Raw genomic sequence first — 19,412 nt, forward strand, 5'->3', positions numbered from 1 at the left:
CACCAGCCGGTTTGCAAGGCGCTGCCAACTGCAGCAGGGACGGGAGGGGAAGCTTCCCGTTCCCCTGACCCTGTGCCAGAACAAAATCTGTGAATGCACCAACCCCCCCCTGCAAACTGCAGCCCAAATCCCGCTGCATGCAGGCACAGGTGCCCGCAGCCTCCGCATGAGAGCCCGCAGCGCCAGCAGCAAAATGCCGGCTTTTGCGGGCAGAGAGAGGAGAGGTCCGGGTCCTGGGGGGGAAGGGGGGGGGGGGGGAGTGTGGGACCTTCCCGCTGCCGAAGATGCTGAGGGAGAGGAGAAAGGGGGGGAAAAAAAATAGTTGGAAGGCACCAGGGAGGTGGAGGAAGGAAAAGGGGAGGAGGAAGAGGAGGAGGTGGGAAGGGGGGAGTGGGAGGCTGATGGGGAGGGATGTAGCCCATCGGCAGGCGAGCTGCAGGGTGGGCAGCCGGAGGGGCGGCTTCCAGGAAGGTTATAAAGGCAGGAGAGGGTCTCTGAGCGAAGCGGGGGGGTGAAGGCACCTACCCACCTCCGTGCAGCCCCGGCGCGAAGCCCCGAGGATTTTGCAGCCCCGACGGCAGAAGGAGCCCAGCAGAAGCGGGGAGCGCTGCCGGCCATGCCCAGGGGAGCTGGGCACAGAGGGAGTTAAGGATGGTGCCCAGCCCGCGTTCTGCCCTCCTCCTCCTCTTCCTCCTGCAGGTAAGGTGCTCGCCAGCCCTCTGCTCCCACGGGGACCCTCCTGCCTCCCTCCCCCTCGGCACCCTGCTCCTCTCCGTGTCTCCGCAATGACTTTTCCCTTTCTTTCCAGGAAGGGAAAAGTCAAAGGAGACACAAAGGCCCCCCGGCAGGCTCCTCCACCTGAGCGTGGGGTCTTGGCAAGACCTCACAGCGCCCAAAAACTAGCGGGGAGGGGGCTGGAGCCAGGGACTCACCATCAGGTCCCCCCGAGAACAGCCCGGCTCTCCCAGCAGCTCCCCACCTCACACCTCCCAGTGAAACCAGCTGCCACCAGTAGCCCTTAGCCACCCCCTCCCAGCAGCCTACTCTGGGGGTGTGATGGATGGGGACAGCACAAATGCAAAGCTGAATTCTTCCCCCTGCCTTTGACTGATTTCCTAAGGAAACCTCTCCTTTTTTTTCCCCCACACGCAAAGCTCAAGACTTTCCTCTCTAAATTGCTCACAGTGGAACTGGAGCCACTGTTAATTTTGCAGCTCTACACAAAATGCAAATGCTTTGTCAGAAGCAATATTTTTCCTCCCTGAGGGCTCATCAAGAAAGCAAATGCTCCCAGCCCAAAGCATGTTCAGATCCCAGACCCTAGGGAATGAGGCGAGGGAAATGTTTCCAGTGAAATCCTGAGCATTATTTTAACAGACCTAGGTGGGCAGTTAAACAAAATGACCAAGCTTTTGATTAAATCTCTGTGTTGAGAGTGTTAAAAAATAAATAAATTTGCCTGGCTCTCTGCAAAATGCTGTCTCAGTGGCCCAGTTGTGACTGCAGAGTTAAAAGGATGGAAAACACGGAGGGTCAGCCCTCACCGTTAGCACCTTTGTGGTTCGTACCTGCAGGCTGGTTTCTTATCACCCAAATCTAGCTGCGCCTTTGGATAAAAAGTTCTTACCTGGGTGAGAAGAGCTGATGTGCACCCAGTGACTGCCCTGCCAAGTTGGTGCTGCTTTTTAAAGCTTCTTTTGCTTTTAACTGCACAGCCCCATCCTGTTTTATAAGAGCTTTTTTTTTTTTTTTTTTTTTTGTGGGGGGGGGGGGTGTATTCCATGTCTCAGGTTTTGCTTGGCCCCAGTGTAAGCAATGAAGGTGAGATAGAGCAGGAGCTCTTTCCCCCACCCAGGTGCCCCTTGGCTGGTACATGGGGACACCGTGGGCAAAGCCACCACCCTGCTGCAATAGGGGCAGGATCTGGGATAGGGACAGCCAAGCAAGCATGACATGTCCCTGTAGCTACTGTGGGAGCAAAAAGTGGTCAGAAAAAAACAGTGCAAAGGTACTGAGACACAGCTCCCATGCTCTGCTAGACTGTGCCAGGTTTGGGGGCTTCCTTAGCTGCTCCCACATGTTCCCCAAGGGTGGTCTTCCTGTTAGGATGGGGGCTGAGTCCTCAAAACCCTTCCAGAATTTGAGATAGAAACCACCCAGCACTGGTGCTGGGGCCAGGAAGAATGTCACAAAAAGCAGCCCAATCAAAGAGAATTTTCCCCCAGCCAGCCCTGAGCAGGGCACCCAAGCTGCAAAACAGTCCTTCACAACCCATCCATCTATTTGTCTTAAAAATAGATGTAGTGAATATTTAGATCCTTTTCTAGCATGATCCTACACTCTCAAAGAACACAATGCCCTGGCTCCATGATTTTCCTGGTGGTGTGGGGACTGTCCCCAGGGTCTGGCAGTGCAGCCCAAGCTGTGGGCAAGGCCCTCTGGGGACAGTGTTAACTAAAAGAAACAGAAAAACTCCAGCCTCAGGCAAGCCCATCCCTGCAGCCTGCAAGCATAGAGACCTGCAGCAGCTTGGCTCTGACAGAGCCAAGGGGCAAGTCCCTCCTGCTTGGGCATCCTGCAGATCCCTGGCCTGGCACAGCTAAGGTGTTCCCTGTGCATCAGCTCTAGTTTAGCATTGGTTTGTCCACCTTGCCGTGCAGAGCAGACATCCCTTGAGAGGGTTGGACAGACAAGGAGGCAGGCAGCTAGCTTTGGGATCTTGCTCTCTGGTATCCTGCACATCATTTAATCAAACTAAACACATGGTTGAAAAGAATAAGTTCACGTGCAGTCATGTGGGGAACTGATGACATTTTGGGGGCTGATAATACTGTAGGAATGTCTTACAGAGAGCCAAGGTCTGATGGTGGGGGGTGGTTTCCCCTCTCCCTTGATCCACTCCAGCAGCAATAAGCCCCAAAACCAGCTCCCCACGCCTTTGCTGCCGTGTAGGACACAGAGACACAGACACTGGGGATCTCCTCCAGTCCTTGCATTCCTTAAAAGCTGGAGTAGATGCAGTGTGTATGAGCTCACCCCCGTGGTTTCACATTTTCAATGAAGAAGTGAATGGAAATGGCACAGCTTGTTCCTGGAATAGCTGCTCTCGCCATAGGATGAATATATAGAAATGCAGTGAGAATAGCCTGCACAGAAGGCTCGATCCTGCCCTGAAGTACAGCCCTGCTCTCCAGAAATCCCACACAGGGCTGGCTCGGAAGTTAGTTGGGAGCAACCACCTCGAGCTGAGGTCTGAGGCTGCAGCATTTGGAGAGGTTACCTCCACGTTTTTAACAGTTGGAGTTGGAGAAGGGTATCCAGACCCAAGCCAAGCACAAATCTTTAGTCCCTGAGCAAACAGCCCAAAGAGCCTTTCTCCAGTGCTTGAGAGCTGTTGCTCAGGAGCGGGTGGCTCTTTCTGAAGATGGGAGAACATGCCCAGAGGCCCATCTGTTATATTTTTCTTTTTTCCCCAACTGTATTTTTCTTAGCAATGCCCTGGTTTGTTAGTGAGTCACCCACTGAGAAGCAATTGCCTCCATTCAGACAGCAGTGGGCAAAGGGTGCTGGCCTTTTGCAGACAATAGCCCCTGTTCCATCTTGCATGGCTCAGCCTGAAAATGCAATGGCAAATGCAGCTGATGCTTTGCTGTGGTCAGGGTTTCCGCAGACATGAACACAGATAAACTGGAGGAAAATTATAGGTGAATTGAATGGCAGATGCTCAGCCCAGAGCATGACCCTCAAAAGATGATGGGTGAGGGAGAGTCATGGGGCAAGTGAGATCTGGGTCGTGGGAGGCAGCTGGGGACAACAAATCTCCAATCCCCAAAGTGAAAATATCTGAATGCACAAAGGTCCCATAATTAAAGTCTGCAGAGGTCCCATAACTAAAATCTGCAGGAGAGTTTAATACAAATGCCTCAGAAAAGCAGTCCTGTGGATGTGCCCATCACTCCACGTCTTCTCTAGCAGCCGTTGCTCTGGCCAGCTCAGATGCCATAGGAGCTGCTTTGATTTATGGCATCACCTTCCCCAACTTGCTTGTGTCTTTAGCTTCCAGCACCCGAATGACATTATTCTTTTTCTACCTGCCCCCAAAAATCCATGTCCCTTTTGATAGATAAATGAAGTCAGAATTATTTATGTGCAGAGGGGGACTGGAGTGTAATCCAGGAAAACCTTTAATTGCCCATAAATCAGGTTTTACAGGCACTCATTTAGCCCTGATTGATATTCTTTTGTTAGGTTCCGCATCCAGCATGCTAAGAGAGAGACTCCAAACAGAATAAATGTTCACGCCAAAGCCTCCGTCACAGGCTGGCCCTCTAACATGGCTAAATTCATATGTTCCCAGATTTTAATGCCAGATGGAAGCATTATCGCAGTCTGCTCCCTGTCTCCCTCCCCGCTCCCCCCGGGTAACATTAGCTATAGTAAATCCCCCCCTGGTTCTTGCTTTGAGCCTTGATCTGCTGCTTTGCCTCGATGCTTGCAGGGCTCTTGATGTGGCTTTGCACAAAAGCAAGTGAAGGAACAACAGTTCAAAAAGCGGGGGCTCAAAGAAGCCTTAGCTTGGGGCATGGCGAAGGAGGTGACTGTCAAGGCATGAGGTTGTACAGGGGGTTTTCATGGGCTGGGAGCTCCCCGGGGTTGTCATTTGTGGCTTAGGACTTTTCCAAGGGATGAAAGCCCTCAAGGTGAGGTGGTAAGAAGCTGAGCAGCTGCAGAGGCTGGAAGTCAAGGAGCTGAGGACAAAGGGGTGAAAGCAGGGGACAGGGTGGGCTGGAGGCACCGTGCCCACCTCCACATGCAGCTGAAGGGGAGCTCTTTGGGTGAAGCTTTGCAAAGGCCGCCTCCAGCCTGCAGCTGTGGTGTCGGTGAGTTGTGCTGCCCTGTGCCCTCCCTGCCCACCTGCTCTGCTGTCCGAGCTTGGCATCCAGCTCCTGCCATGCTCGCTGCATTCAGCACCCTGGGTCTGGTGCCTTTTTCTGCAAGCTCATGGCCAAGAGCAGGATCAGTCCTCAAGGCAGCCCCAGGACAGAGACTGCTCAGCCCTTCCCCAGCCTGTATGTCCTGACTGTCCCAGGAGGGACTTTTTTCTTCCATGCTTACTTTTGAGCAATTGAGGAATGATGTTACAGGGTGGCAGCAAGCCCAGCTGGGCCGGAGGGATGGACCAAGGGGTGTGAAAGATCCCTACGGCAAGGACACAGCAGGGTGGCTGGTGCTGCACCCATGTTGTGGTGAGCGACCACGGGCATGTGCCCTTGGATGAAGGAGCCAGCAGGGCAGAGCTGCTGAAAACCAGGTTTTAAGTGCATCTGGCCAGGAGCAGAGGCCATAAAAGGTGTCTCCAAAGACGACTCCTTCTAGCCCAGGTCCTGTTCCCAAGTGGTACACACAGGACATGACACCCCCTTCCAGATGCCTTCATCGTGAGGGACTTCCTGCAGTGGCTGAGCCACTGGGGCTGCTTTGTTCTGCTCACAAAAGACCTCCCTAACCCACCTTGGGGGGGGTCTCAGATGCTGTCACCATCCAACAGTCCCACTGACCTCCCCAACTCTGTGCAAAGCCACTTGCTCGCATCTTGCTAATCACTGCTCTCCAATTACAGCCCTGTTGGCCACGGAAAACCCAAGCCCCATCTTAGTTTGCTAATTAGGCCACGAGCCATCTATCTCGCTGCTTGGAGCTGTCAGCCCTTCCTGCCATGCAGATCCAATCTTGTCTGAGGCAATGAGATCTCAAGGGGGGGGACAAGCCTGTCTCTGGGTAATATGGGATGGGGGGTGATGTTTGACTCAGATGTTAATTCATTAATTAATATCTGTGGATTGCTTTGGAGAGAGAAAGCACTGCAGGGGAACATTAATTCCTAATTGTTGTTAATTGAATTTTGCTGCTAGGTCAGTGGCAGGTCAGAGAGACGGATGCTTCGTGCACACACATGTGCGTGTGTGTGCGTGAGAGTTTGCTGCTCACATCCAGATCAGCAGCGAGATCCTGAGCATCCTCGTGCTGATGAGCTGGAACAGCTTCAAAAAAAAAAAAAAATCAAGCAGCTCAGGGCATGGCCGGTGGGATGGGATGGGAACATCCCACCCTATGTGGTGCAGCAAAGTCTGAGCAAGATGCCCTGCGTGCCTCTGTTTCCCTTCTGACCCAAACTTGGCGTGCTGGGGGTGGGACACTGACCACAGCCGGTGCTTGCTGTGCACGGGATACAGCAAATGCTGGAGCAGCAGCATGTTGCGGTGTCCCAGTTGTGCTCTGCAAGGTCCAGGCTTAATCAAGCGTCTTCAGCATCTTCCAGGATGCCTCCACATGTGAAATGGAGACCTTAGCAGAGCCTGGGAGGGAGCTGGGTGGCTGCTGAGACAACAGCGGTGGAGCCATGGGTGGCTCCAGATGGAAGAGAAGCTGCTGCCAGCATGGGGCCATGCAGCTCCTGGCAGAGCACCATCCTCGTGGGAGAATGCCCTGGCAGAGCAGGACCTCTGTGCAAAGTGGTTGCTTCTGCAAAAGCAGATTGCTTGTTTTAGCCTGCACAGCTGAACGCTCGGCTGAAGCTCTCTGGGATTTTGGCAGCCTGGGAGAGGTCGTAGAGGTTTTCTTCGCTGTAGCACATGGTTTTCTGCAGCCTGTGTCAAAACAGGACCGGGAGTGCAGAGGGAAAGAGACACTGGGGCATGCATGTCTCCAGCTCAGCCAGGCTGGGACCTGCTGGGTGCCATGTGGCAGCTTACGGCAGGGATGCTTTGGCAGGAAGAGCAGTGCAAGGACAGAGCTTTGACCTATTCCTTCTGCAAAGCCTGCGGAGGGGTTAAAGTAACCTGCAGGGGACAAAACGCGCAAGAGAGCCTGGCCATCAGGGTAAGGGGCAGAATGCTTTTGGTTCATGCAAATCCACCTGGAGTCACCATATCCCCTCCAGCTGCACAGCTGACGGGAGCAGGTAAAAAGGCTCTGGTGTGAGCTTTGGCCACATTGCAGTGAGACAAAATTCAGAGTTTGGTTTAAAAGCAAACAAAAGCTGATTGTTTTGTTCTATTTTGGGGATTTTTTATTTTCTTTTTTGCAGTTTTAGCTCACTTACAGAGCCTGCACTCCTTCTCTCCATCCTCACCCCTTCCACCAGTAGCTCGGTCCATGTTGCAGCCCAGTGCCAAGACCTCTCCCTGTGTCTGGAAGGAGAACGGGCACTGCCAGGCTGGAGCAGGCTGTGATTAGCACAAAAACATCCAATTAACACTTGCAGGCCTGTTCAGGTAGGCAAACCATCCCAGGCCCTTTGGGGAAGAAACCTTTTACCCCAGCTGCCTGTGCAAAGAGCCACCGGATCCAGCAGGCACCGAGCAGAGGGGATCCAGCCCCACTGCACCCCCATTTTGGTATCTCTGGAGTTCAGACACTCTCATCTCAGGGCTCTTCTTCATCCCCACAATTCCAGGGCATCACTGAATATGCCCAGATCCTGCAGGACCGGTGCAGTGGGAGCCCTTACAGAGCTTGGGGCAGGGATCTGCTGCCGGATCCCCGGTGCCATCTGGAGCAGTCATAACAAGAAAGCTATTCTCAGCTCCGCTTGTATGTCTGCCTGACATCTCTCTTGCTGTCAAAACCAGCTTCCTAAGGCAGTAAATAGTTGTTTGGAAAAGAGCAAGTGGGTGCTGAGCTTGTCTCCCCGTCTGAATAAATTCTGCTAATGCTTTGGTAGGGTGCAGGGGATCTCTGGGTGTGCCAGCAAGAGGAGCCAGTGTATGGGGAGGACACAGTCCTCCCTACGCAGGGTGGTTTTTAAGGTAAATGGCACTCAGGAAGGGAGATTAGGCATGGAGGAAGAAGGCTCTGGGTTCAGCATCGTCCACTGTTGGTTTCCATCCCCTGAGCAGAGGAATCAGCCCGGGTCACCCCTCTCAGCTGCAGGAGGAAGCAGGCAGCTGTACCTTGCCCTTGCAATCCCGTTCCTCTACTTCAGTTTCCCCAAAATCCTGCAAAGGCCAAGGAGCAGCCACCTGCAGCCCACGTGGCCTTCTCCAGGTCATCCACCGTGCCTGCCACCGCATCCAGCCACCGCTGGCAGTCCCTAGGTTGTTCCTGCCGCACGGGACCAAAGGGCTCATTGCAGTCACTGCTGGAAACCATCATTCAGGAGCAGCTTTTTCAGAACAGCTCCCCAGGCAGATGGAGTAAATGGTTTTCCTTCCAGAGGAGCTGCAGAGCTTTTTGGGAGCTGTTTTGGAGAAACTCTTGCTGATGGGATAGTTTCTGGTCAATGCCTGCCAATACAACAGGAATGGCAGTGCTTGTAGACAAACCTTTTTTTTTTTTCTAAAAGAAAGCTTCATCCAGACCTGATTGACTGGATCAGGTCTCCTTAAGGATGCATATTAACATCTTCCCACTGACAGCTTACAAGGCTGTGATTTTAATAAGGTATTGCAAATCTGAGCGCAGTGTCAGGCTCATCATGTTTCCCCTGCCTGCTCTCAGGATGCAAAGATGCAAAAACTAAAAATGTTGGTTAAAATGCTAAATAGCAGAAGCTCTGAGGCCTGGCGGGGGCTGTGCAGGGCTGCAGCAAGCGTCGCTGGGGAGGATGTTTGGGGCAGAAGATGAATAATGGGTGGGAAACAGAGCAGAGAATATCAGCCCCCCAGCCCCAGGCTGGGAAACCAGTCCCACAAATGGGTTCCTGTCCACCGTGCAGATTTGAGGACAACATCCATCACGACATGGACAAGCTCAGATCTGACCAACTTGCTGCCACATCCAAGAAGGCACAGGGGAGCCATATATCATGTGTATAACCCTGCTACCATCTGATTTCTCCCCACGCAGGTGTTTCTCCTCTGGGATAGCCCAGTGGCAGCCTCCATCCAAGAGCAGTACTGCGAGAGCCTGCCGCCCGCCACCAACCACACAGGTGAGTGTCCTGTGTCCCAGCCTGCCCTTGGCTTGCTCAGAGCACCTGGGGCAGAGGTAGTCGGAGGTGGGGGTGAGGGGGGGTCTCTGGGCTGATCTGGCTCCTTTTCAGGGGGTGGGGATGTGCTGAGGCTGCATTGCAGCCCCGTAGTGAGTGCTGCATCAGCACCTTTGCAGGGTGTCAGTTGAGGCAGGTGGAAGATGCAGAGCTCAGGAGAGCTAAAAATAGAGAAAATAAATGTACGTTGGGCAGGGCTGGGGGGGGGAGGTGGGCAAAGAGACACCTGCCCTGTGCCTGTTTCCATGCTACCCCTTCTCTGCCATGCCCAAGGACACCAGGAGCCGAAGTGGTCCTTGGTACCAACTGGGGACCTTTGCCCCCTACGTCCACACCCCAGTGGGTTACTGACAGATTTAGGGAGAGGAACAGTGGCTGAAGGAGAGGAGGGGAGCTCCCAGGGACCAGAAGAAAAGCTCTCCCTGGCTCAGGGTTGCTACAGAGTTCGTTTTCCCACAGCTGAAAGAAGACAAAGTGATTGCCCTGCTTGCCCCAGTCCCTGCTCAGCAGAACATCCCTTGCTGTCAGGGTGACAAAAGGCTGACGGGTGGCTCTCTGCCACACCACTCCCATTAGCAGCAGATTAAAATGTTCTTTTTAAACAATTCCTGCTTAACATCAGCTGATTCAGTGCCTGGCCCATTGGCAGAGCCCAAGGCATGGCACTGAGGAGCATCCCCAGCCTGAGACACAGAGGTGGAAAGCTGAGGGTAAAGCAAGGCTGGAGGTGGAAATGGAAATGCCTGCGTGTCTCTGTCCTGGGTGCTGTGCAGGTGGGAAGCCCGGTCATAACTCAGGGGCTTTGCTCCCTGAGGGTTTCATTACTCTGCTCAGCAAGGAGTGTGTCCTTGGTCATATTAAGCTGTGATAAATTTTGCATTTGTTGTCTTCTTTACTCTCCCCCAGTGAAACCTGTATCTGACAGCATTGTGGGGTGAACCAGCCAAGCACCTCCAAACCTTCCCATGATGCAGGATCTGGCCCATGGCACAAGCCAGGGTGGCAGCACCCCCCAGAGCCTCCTCGTGCCCAACTCATGGCCCTCGTCACCTGCTGGTGTCACCTCCTGAGCCTGGGGCAGAGAGCAGGGAGTGGGGAGCATTTTCAAGCAGTGTGTGCTGCTTTTTGCAAACACTGGGCTGAATTCATTCAGTTGGGATTTGCCAGGGCAAAACCATGCAGGAGTGAGTGCACCTCAGCCCCCGTCACTCTGGGATGGAGAACACAACATGCCAGGCTGCAGATTTGCAAAATCTCCACTGTCTGACCTGTCATGCCTGGGTAACTCGATCGATTTGGGATGAGGATGGTGCACGCAAGAGTTGCTCCCAGCTCGGGGAGGGGGCTTTGAGCAAGAGCTGAAACTAATTGGCTTACTTGTGTTGCTTGGTAAGCGGAGCTCAGCGTCAGCCCTCATCCTTGGGGCCTGTTTAAGCCCTGCCTGATTTAGGCAGCAATTCTGAGGGGGAGATATTTACAAAACTGGCAACTTTGTTTCGAGGCTATTTAACGTGGAGACTTGTTAGGATGATGCTAATGAGAATTGCAGCAAGGCCATGAGACTTAATTTGTTAATGTCTGCATAACCCTTGGGAAAAGGCACGTGCTAAAAACACGAGCCCACGGATCCTCAGGCACGTGGAGCAGCGGGGCATCAGCTGGATGCAGAGAGGGGCCATGCCACAGCATTGCTCCTCCAAAAAAAACATAGCCCAGCCTGGGCTCTCCCCCCTTCTCACATTGCCAGTCCCTTCATTACTTAATTTCACACTTTTTAATTAGGATGCACAGCTGTGCAGCACTATGGCTGAGCACTGGCACTCTCCAAAGCACGTGCACTGAGCTGAAAAGGTCTCTGCTCCTAGCGGTGAGGTGCAGAGAGGTCTGGGTGATGCTCACCAGGTTCTCATCCATCATCCTCTAAGCACCCGGTCCCCAGCACAGGGTGGTGTCCCTTGGCATTCAGCCTCATCCAGACCCCTGCACTGATGTGGTGGCTCAACCTGACTGAAAATACCTCTTGGTGGGCCTGAATCTGGCTGGTTGGCATCCGTGCATGTAGGTTAGCTGTTGCGTCGCTGAGGCTGCTTTTCTCTTTACTCCTCCAGGCAGAAATTATATCAGGCTGGACCTGAGATCAACAAGGTGTATTAGAAAAATCAGGTCAGCTCTCACCTCCAAATGTCTGGAAGCCAAAAAATTCCCAGGTTAGGCTTAATTAACCAAAAGAAATAATGAGGATCAACATATCTTGTCCAGGGTGGAAAGGTGCTGATCCCAAGGGCTCCCTGCCTCCAGATTGCTGCAAACAGCAAACTGTCTTCCTGAAGATTTTGGCTCCCCAGGGCCTGTGCACAGCTGCTTCTCCCTTTGCCCTGCCACAAAATGGCTTGCAGAGGGACGAGGTCGTTTCACCCCTGGGGATGAAGCATCCCACTGTGGCCTCAGGACAGTTTCCCACCATGGTCTTTTCCGGGGAAAGGAATTAAGAATCCAAGCAGACGGAAAAGCCTCCTCCTAATTAATAGATAAGGCTTTTCCAAAGCAGCCCAGCAGAAAGCACTTGAGCAGAGCGGGTGTTCCCGGGGTTATCTTGCTTTTCATTACATTCAAGCTTGGATCAGCCCAAGGAGCTGGCACCCAATTGCTAATAGCCCTGGCTGCTCCGGGCTGCACAATTCACCACTTTAAGCCGTTAAATTGTTATCACCATAAATTGTTATCCTCAATCTCATGTGTGTGCCCAGGAGTGAGCATGGAGCACAGCTGATTTCTTCCCAGGAAAGAAGTGCTTTGGGCCACTGCATGTTCAACTAAAGCAAAGGAAACACCAAAGCTAGGCAGAAATTAATAAAAATGTTTGTTTTTTAAAAATGAGCTTTTTTTAAGGGCAGAAGGAAGCATTTAAATAAAGCAAATTGAGCTGGTCCAGATGCAGCAAAAACTGGTGGCTGAGAGGCACAGGAGAGCAGCAAGCAACGTGAGCATTTCCTTCGCGTGTGCTTTGCTGGACAGGTCTGAAGACACGTTTTGCAGCAGGTGACATTTTGACCAGGAGCCTTCCCACCCGCTCCAGCCCCACACCACTGACACCACGACAGCCGTCCCTGCCCGAGCCGCAGCTCTTTCATTCAGTCTCTGATTCCTCCAGGGAAGAGACTGGAATTTAAATTCATAAAGGTCAAATTAACAACATCAGTGCCTCTCATCCCTTCAGCCTCGTTGGCATCTCTCCCACTGATGCAGAAATACTAATAAAAGGGCTAAAGAGGCAGCAGGGAGTCCTGGCAGGGACTTAGCACCAAGGGATTGCAGTGATAGGCTCGGGAGCTAAAAATTTTTAACTCACCTATCTGAAAAAAATCAGGGTGTTTAAAGTGTATGCTGGTATTGATAAAGCCATTCTGCTCCATCATCTGGGAAACAGGGATGTCAATAGAAACTTGCTTTTATTCATAGGTTTTGTTGTAGTGGAAGAGGGAAGATAGTGATGATTTGAGGTTTTCTGGTAGGAAGCGGCATGCTGGCACATCTCAGTGGCAGCTACACCTGTTAAATGCACTTTGGACTGAATGCAGTAAAATCCTTGCCAGCTGCTCCAATCCGTTTTAGCAAAATCAGAGAGGAAACCTCTGTCAGCAAGGGACTGTGATTCCTTGCTCACCCACCAGTAAGGTCCAGGTGAGACAAGGGAATAAACCACTGGCTGGTGCCCTTGGCAATGACACAACCCCAATCACACCATGGGTTGGATCAAAACGAGATCTGCCCCCAAACCAGCCCACTACATTACATATTCTGTACAAATATACAATCCCAAAACACCACATTATATACTCGATACATATATATGATTCGCATAAGCTTGACGTGGATCAGTCTCAGGTGACAGCATCACACAGATGCAACCCATCGATGGCAGAAGCTAGGCTTGGTGCCTCCTGTTTATCCTCCAGAACAGCAGCAAAGACCTCAGGGGACAGCCAACAATGGTGAATAGCAACAAGCTGAAAATTCATTACAAAGACACTTTGCTATCATAACGCTTAATTAGCCTGTGTAATTATTTTTCTTTGAGGATCATGAAACTTGAATGCTTGGGAAGATTGCTGGAGATTTTTCTAAGGTCTGGACTCTTACAGAAATAAATAGAAACATCCAACACCGACCAAAGCAGCAACAATTGGGGTATTTTGAGGCAACTACAGTGCTCCCAGACAGGCTGGGTATCCATCCTCAACTCAGAGGGAAAGCAAATACCTCCAGAACCCCAATTTCAGCCCCATATTAATGTAAATTGCCTCTCAGTGCTGTTTCCCTTGGTGCCTCCAGGTGTTTGTTCCTCATAAACATTCAGCATCTACCCCTCCTGAGCACATCAGAGGCTTTAAATACCCCACCAAAGCCTTTATGTAGGGGTAATCAGATATGGAGTGGCTCCTGTTCTACCAGCATGGTAGAGCTGTCTGGGGGCAGACAACTTTTCACAGTGTGGGTCTGCCCTCCAGGTGCTGCCTGCAGTGAGTATATTTTGGTTAGACATGGAGGTGAAGCCCTGATTATTAAATACAGGCCCTCAGAAGAGATGGCCGAAGCAGGGGATGTCAGCCTGCTTGAGAAGCAGTCACTGAGGCCGTCGGGGCGGATGGAAATGATTGTGGTTTAGTAAGATCTCCAGACGGGTAGAGATATGAGCTAACGCATCTCAGCTCTTACTCAGCCTCCTGGGACACCTGAGATAAATAACTGTATCACTCTCAGCATGGAGAGAGCCTATGATTCAGTTTTCTGTTGTGTCTCCTTGCCCCTTTTGCGTTGTGCGGAGGGACAGAGGCTTGCCTTCAAGCAGCTGTAACTTGCTGGGAATGCAGCAACAAGCTGCGATGCTGCATGGCTGCAAAGCTTTGCTGGGGTGTGAGCTGGGGCTGTGTTTATTGACACTGCTGTATCAGCACAACTTTTGCTTTAGCCCTCTTCATGCCATTCCAGTAATGGTTTGATGGTGCAATCGTGTTCCAGGCCTCCTGGCACCAGCTTGAGGGCACTGCAGCCACGCGTCTGGTGGTGCTGGCACAGGACAGGCTTGCTTTGTCCTCTTTAATTTTGTTCCAAATCTTCTGGTGGATAAGCTGGGACCAGGCCACTTTGCCCTGCTAGGCTTCGTACGTCTGCATGGCTTTAGCCTGGAGCCATCTCAGGGGTTTCTGAGTTGAGGAGGCTGGCTGGGGAAGGCTCTTTTATAGAAACAGAAGGGAATCTGCTGTAGTTATCCTGATGCAGTTATGTTACAGCTGTCTCAGGGTAAGTCCCTGGACAGGCATTTTTCTTTTCAGGAGAAAGGAAATGCTTTGCTTTGTTTCAAAGCTGCAAAAGCCTGAGGGAAATAGGGTGAGAAGGGACTTGAATGACTTCCCCTGTGCCACGTTCCCTGTCTCAAAGTGGGACCTGATACAGACGTTGTGTTTCTGTGTAGGAGGGAGCGAAGTCTGGGGGATTTGTGTGCACGTAGGAAAGTTCCTGACCTTTCCTGCTGCAAAGACCAAAACTGTGGCTGCACTGCCAACAATGCTGAGAAAGCTGGAGCAGGTGTCTGCAGAACCTGGGAGAATAATCCCTCTGCAAATAGGATGGGCCACGAAGCAGATCTGAATGCATTTAGCACTGATACATATCATTTCCATGCTAAACAGAGCTCTAAATGCTGGGAGCTGCATGCCTCTGGGGAGCAGCTGGAGCAGACGGTCGTGATGGGCAAAGGGGACATCACAGCCCTCCCGGCACTCTTCTCTTTCACTGGTTTACTTTAACCCTTCCCCAACAAGAGACTTTCCTCCCTATATGCTGGACAGGACAGCATTTCTATGATTCAGAAAGTGGGGGAAATATAGCTATATTATATATATATTATAAATAATTATATACATAATATAATCTAGATTCAAAACTGTCTGGATGGACCTCCAAATGCCATTTCCAGCAGCACTGGGGCAAAGCCTGCTATGCATCCGGTGCAGTTCCAGGAGCTTTCTGCAGCCTCACACCACTGCAGCCCCCGTAACCTTGATCTGTGGGACACGGAGGGGCTGAGGTCCTGGTGATGCTACTCCACCTTCTGCTGGCTCTGTCCACCCTGTACCCCCACCATGGTGGGATGTGAGACCCATCTGCTGTCTTTGTCACCTGGCAGGTGGTTGCAGTGCTCTAATGGGAGTGCCAAGCAGTATTAAATCAAGTGCTTTGGAGAAATACAGAGGTATTATACCCAGTCTTGAGCAGAACTATAACAGCACAATGCCGTTTTTGCCTGGTCACATCACTTCCATGAACTTATGGTTTTGGTTGTTAATGGTATTGCAGTGGTTTTGCTTTACTAATTGGAACAGTGCTGCTGCCAGCCTTTGGCTCTGCTGACTTATAATTGCTCTGTCTTGATGCTTGTCCCCTGTGAGCAGCCTGCATTTGTGCCCCAGCCCAACCTCTGGGACGCAAGAAGGGAAACTGAGGCACGGGAGACTGGAATAAAATGGAGGTTGGGCTCAACCCCACTGGTCACAGGGAGACTTTTTGCCATTAGCATTGTGTAAGCCCCGTTTTCCATGCTGGGTTACCCCAAATGAGCATTTCCTACTGCAGGTATACATGTGGCTTCTCACCAGGGTGGATTCCCAAGTGGCTAAAGGGGGGAGGGGGGGGCACACTCACACTTTAACTTTGTCTGTAGTAGAAGCAATCACCAGTTCTTTATCTGGATGAGTATTATAAATTTTTAAACAGGGACTTCATTTCTTATGACCAGCTATTTCTCTGTCAAGTTTGGGTCAAAACACCTAAAGAGCTCAACAGTTGCTAACAGATGCAGATGAGCACAGACACGCACCCTACATGCGTGATTAAATGCACCTTTTTTTTCCTAAGAAATACTGGCTTAGAACAGTTAACTTAAAGGTTGCTACAGCAACCATACACATTAGGAAAGCTAAAAGCAAAGGTCACTGTTAAAATTAATTTCCCCCTACAAGCTATGGAAGGCAGAAGATAGTGTTCTGCACACTTGGATGTTTCCCCAGCTCACACACTTGGAAGTTGCTTTCCCTTGCAAAGAGGTTTGAACCAAACCTTCCTCTTCTTCACACCGAGAATTTGCTCTAAGGGCATCCCAAGAAGCAATAGTATCAAGTTTTCAGATAAGCAATGAAAAAAATACTACACTTCCCCACCCCAAGAACCTTCATCATACTAATAAAGCAACACTTTGGTTTTGTGTTCTGCTGTTTTTTTAGCCAGCTCTATCCATAGGATGTCTCGGGAAAGGCTTCCAGATAGCGACCTGCTCTGTGTCGAGTCCTGGTGGAGAGGAAACGCTTTGTTCTCACACCCGAAGAGCTGCAAATTGGGGGGAGTTTGCCTTTGGAAATGGCAATGTCTGGCAGAGCTGGCAGCACAAACATCTCCGTTACCCAGGAGCGGTTTGCACTGAACTCTGCCCCTTCCTGGGTCTGCTGCCTATCATCCATCTGCTGCCTGCTAGGGATCGCATTGTATTGATATCACAGCCGTTGTGCCTCCTACCTCACTTTGAGATGTAGCTAGGACATATTTAGCTACAGTACATGTTGTTCTAAATATACACAAATTATACATAAAAAAGCCTGCAATCTGGCCTACCTAATGTCTACATTAACACACTTGTGTAGCTGGGAAAAGCACACAAGTCCTGATTGAAATCTGAAATAGCAACGGCAGACTTGGAGCTTTCTTCTTGGGAAAGGCTGGAATAGACCAACAGGGATGGCCGGGAAGGAGATGTTGGAGCCAGGAGGTGTGAGAGGCTTGGAGGAGCTCTGAGGAGTGTCCCACCAGCACCAGGACAGAGTTACCACTGGGACAGGAAAAATATGGTTGTAGCAGGGCCAGATGACAAAGTCATGGCTGAAGAAAGGAGCAGGGCTGGAGGACCAGAGCAGGGGACCTCAGATGGAAAGCTGGGTCAGAAAAGAAGCCTTGTACAGAACTGGGCTTAACTTGGCTGCTCAGACAGAACCCGGGACATAGATATGGAAAGGATGGATCAGTCAGCCCTTGGGGAGCCTCAGCACAGACAGCATTTGGTGTCTGCCTTGAAGCTTCCCTCAGAGCTAAGCTTACAGCAACCCATCAGCTCATCTGGGACCACAGCCCCAGCTCCCTGGGCAAACCCTGAACCTTTAATGGCCTGGAGATGGCCCGCGGTGGCCTGGAGACCTTCACTAACCTGCAACCCTTTTCCCCACCAGGGCCCCAGTGCAACGCCTCTGTAGACCTGATCGGTACGTGCTGGCCCCGGAGTGCGGTGGGACAGCTGGTGGCTCGTCCTTGCCCTGAATATTTCTACGGTGTGCGGTACAACACCACAAGTAAGCTGGGCAGCACTGGTGCGGACAGGATGGATACGGGATGGGGGAGCAGAGACACGGGGACACAAGTGACAAAATGTCCCTGGGTGCAGAGCTTGTTGAGGTGTTCTGTGGTATGTGTCAACCAAAAAGGGAATAATCCTTCATCCCAAATTTTGGAGAGAGTGGCTGTATAAGGAGATGCTCCTGGGCATGCGCTTGTGAAGGGAAAGAGGACAGACGTCCCTGTCTTGGGGACAGGGAGTGAAGAGTGCCCTGCTGTTGGAGGTGCAACACAGGTCTACAGCCCCCAGGTGAGCAAGGACACGGGGACCTTGCAACTCATCTCCCAGCACGGGTGACTGAGCTGTCACTGCCAACGATGTGCTGGGAACAGGAGATGAAGTGAAGGCACTTGGAAAGCCCCCAGAGCCATTCCTAGCACACAGATGAGTTTCTGTCCACCCAAACACTACTTCTGATGAAAGAAACATCTTGCTTCATGCAGAAAACATCACATTTTCTGTCCCACACCCTTTCACCACTGCGGAAGATCACACGCATACGGCTCCTGCTTGGCAGTGCCGTTCATGCAGCTGCAGGAGTCTCCTTGCATTAATCTGCACTTATGCCTGCCTAAGAGTCATCCCCATCCCTGTCCCATCATATCGCCCTGATGAGGCTCATGGTCTCTCCTTTTAATAGCAGAAGCCCAACATCACCCTGGTGCTGATGTTAATCGGAGGCTGCTCTGGGGCTGTCAGAGCCTGCCTTCCTAATTAGCCTTGCCTCCTCTTGCCATCCTTGCTGGGATGGGAAGAAAGCTCCTAACACGTGGAGAGGAGAGCAAACTTCATGCTGCCTCTGCAGCGGCACTCGCTGGATTGTTGGTGATTGCTGGAACAAATGGAGGAGTTGGTTTTGTACTGCTCCTGCTGCATCTCCGTGGTGGGAGGCATTGGGGTATCCCAGCACTATGGGACAGTGCTGGTGCAAACCCAAAGCCCTTGAGTGGGACAAAAATGTTCCCATTAAGAGATAAGCTGTAACTGCCTCTGATTTCCTGGTTGCGTAGGGAGCAGAAAGAGGCTCTTCCAAAAGCAATTCTATCCAGGTCTGGAAATACCAGGATGGGCTCTCAAACCTTCCCACACCACATTTTCAGACCATGAGTGCTTTGGAAGGCTTGGAGAATCATCCCAAGGGACAGATCTTCTTGAAAGCACTTCCCCAGGCCTTGCTGCTTTCTGGGAAAAAAGCAAAAGGCCTCCTTGCTTTCCTCTCTGTAAAGCTTTATAGAACAGTGGTTACACCTGGGGAGTTTCATCCTGTGGTCTCATCTGAGGCAGCATCTGAGCTGGCTTCAAAGGAAAAGACACCACAGGCTTGATATCAGAGACCCCACATCAGTGATGACAATCAGGTCACATCTGTCATGTTTTGGGGTTTGTGCCCATCTCCAGGTGCTGTTATGCCCTCTGTGCACCCTCTCTTTCAGACAATGGCTACAGGGAGTGCCTCGCTAACGGGAGCTGGGCCGCACGGGTTAACTACTCCCAGTGTCAGGAGATCCTCAGTGAGGAGGTAGGAGCTTGGTGGTCCCTTATACTCTGGACAGGAGGGTGAGGGATGGATGATGCAGTATTGGAGGGTGCCAGCACCCAGGTCAGGAATGGCCCAAGGGATTTGTGGGGCTGGGTGCACACCAGCAGCCAAGCATACAAGTTTGCATGCAGCATATATGCCCCTGTCCTTGGTGCACATTTTCATTCCTTAGCAAAAATATAACCATTCCTGGTTCCTGTCATGTTAAAAAGCCAAGAGGATTTGCAGTGTGGCGCATCCTGGGCTGCTCGGTGCAGATTGGCATATCCTCCAGCCCCATTACCCTCCTCTGCTTCTCCAGCTCCTTCCCATTATGAGAACACAGTGCAAACCTCATCCCTCCCTGCTGGCAATGTAAAAAGGAAGATATTTAGGAAGCTGAGAGGGATGAAAAATGGGTACCATGAATTACAAGCCCCAGAGTAGGTCAAGGCACCCCTCAGAGC

General features: G+C 51.5%; 1 protein-coding gene across 1 annotated transcript in view; it reads left to right on the forward strand.

Annotated features, from left to right (window-relative positions):
* The first annotated feature begins 328 nt into the window (after positions 1–328).
* The window catches only part of LOC118178915 (corticotropin-releasing factor receptor 1), a 29,226-nt gene continuing 10,142 nt past the window's right edge, over positions 329–19,412 (forward strand). The window contains exons 1-4 of the mRNA XM_035347814.1: positions 329–699; positions 8,848–8,932; positions 17,263–17,382; positions 18,860–18,945. Of these exons, the coding sequence (XP_035203705.1) occupies positions 652–699; positions 8,848–8,932; positions 17,263–17,382; positions 18,860–18,945 (339 nt within the window). The 5' untranslated portion in view covers positions 329–651. The remainder of the gene's footprint in view (positions 700–8,847; positions 8,933–17,262; positions 17,383–18,859; positions 18,946–19,412) is intronic.

This window comes from Oxyura jamaicensis, chromosome 27 (genome assembly GCF_011077185.1).
Source record: "Oxyura jamaicensis isolate SHBP4307 breed ruddy duck chromosome 27, BPBGC_Ojam_1.0, whole genome shotgun sequence".
Classification (NCBI taxonomy): Eukaryota; Metazoa; Chordata; class Aves; order Anseriformes; family Anatidae; genus Oxyura; species Oxyura jamaicensis.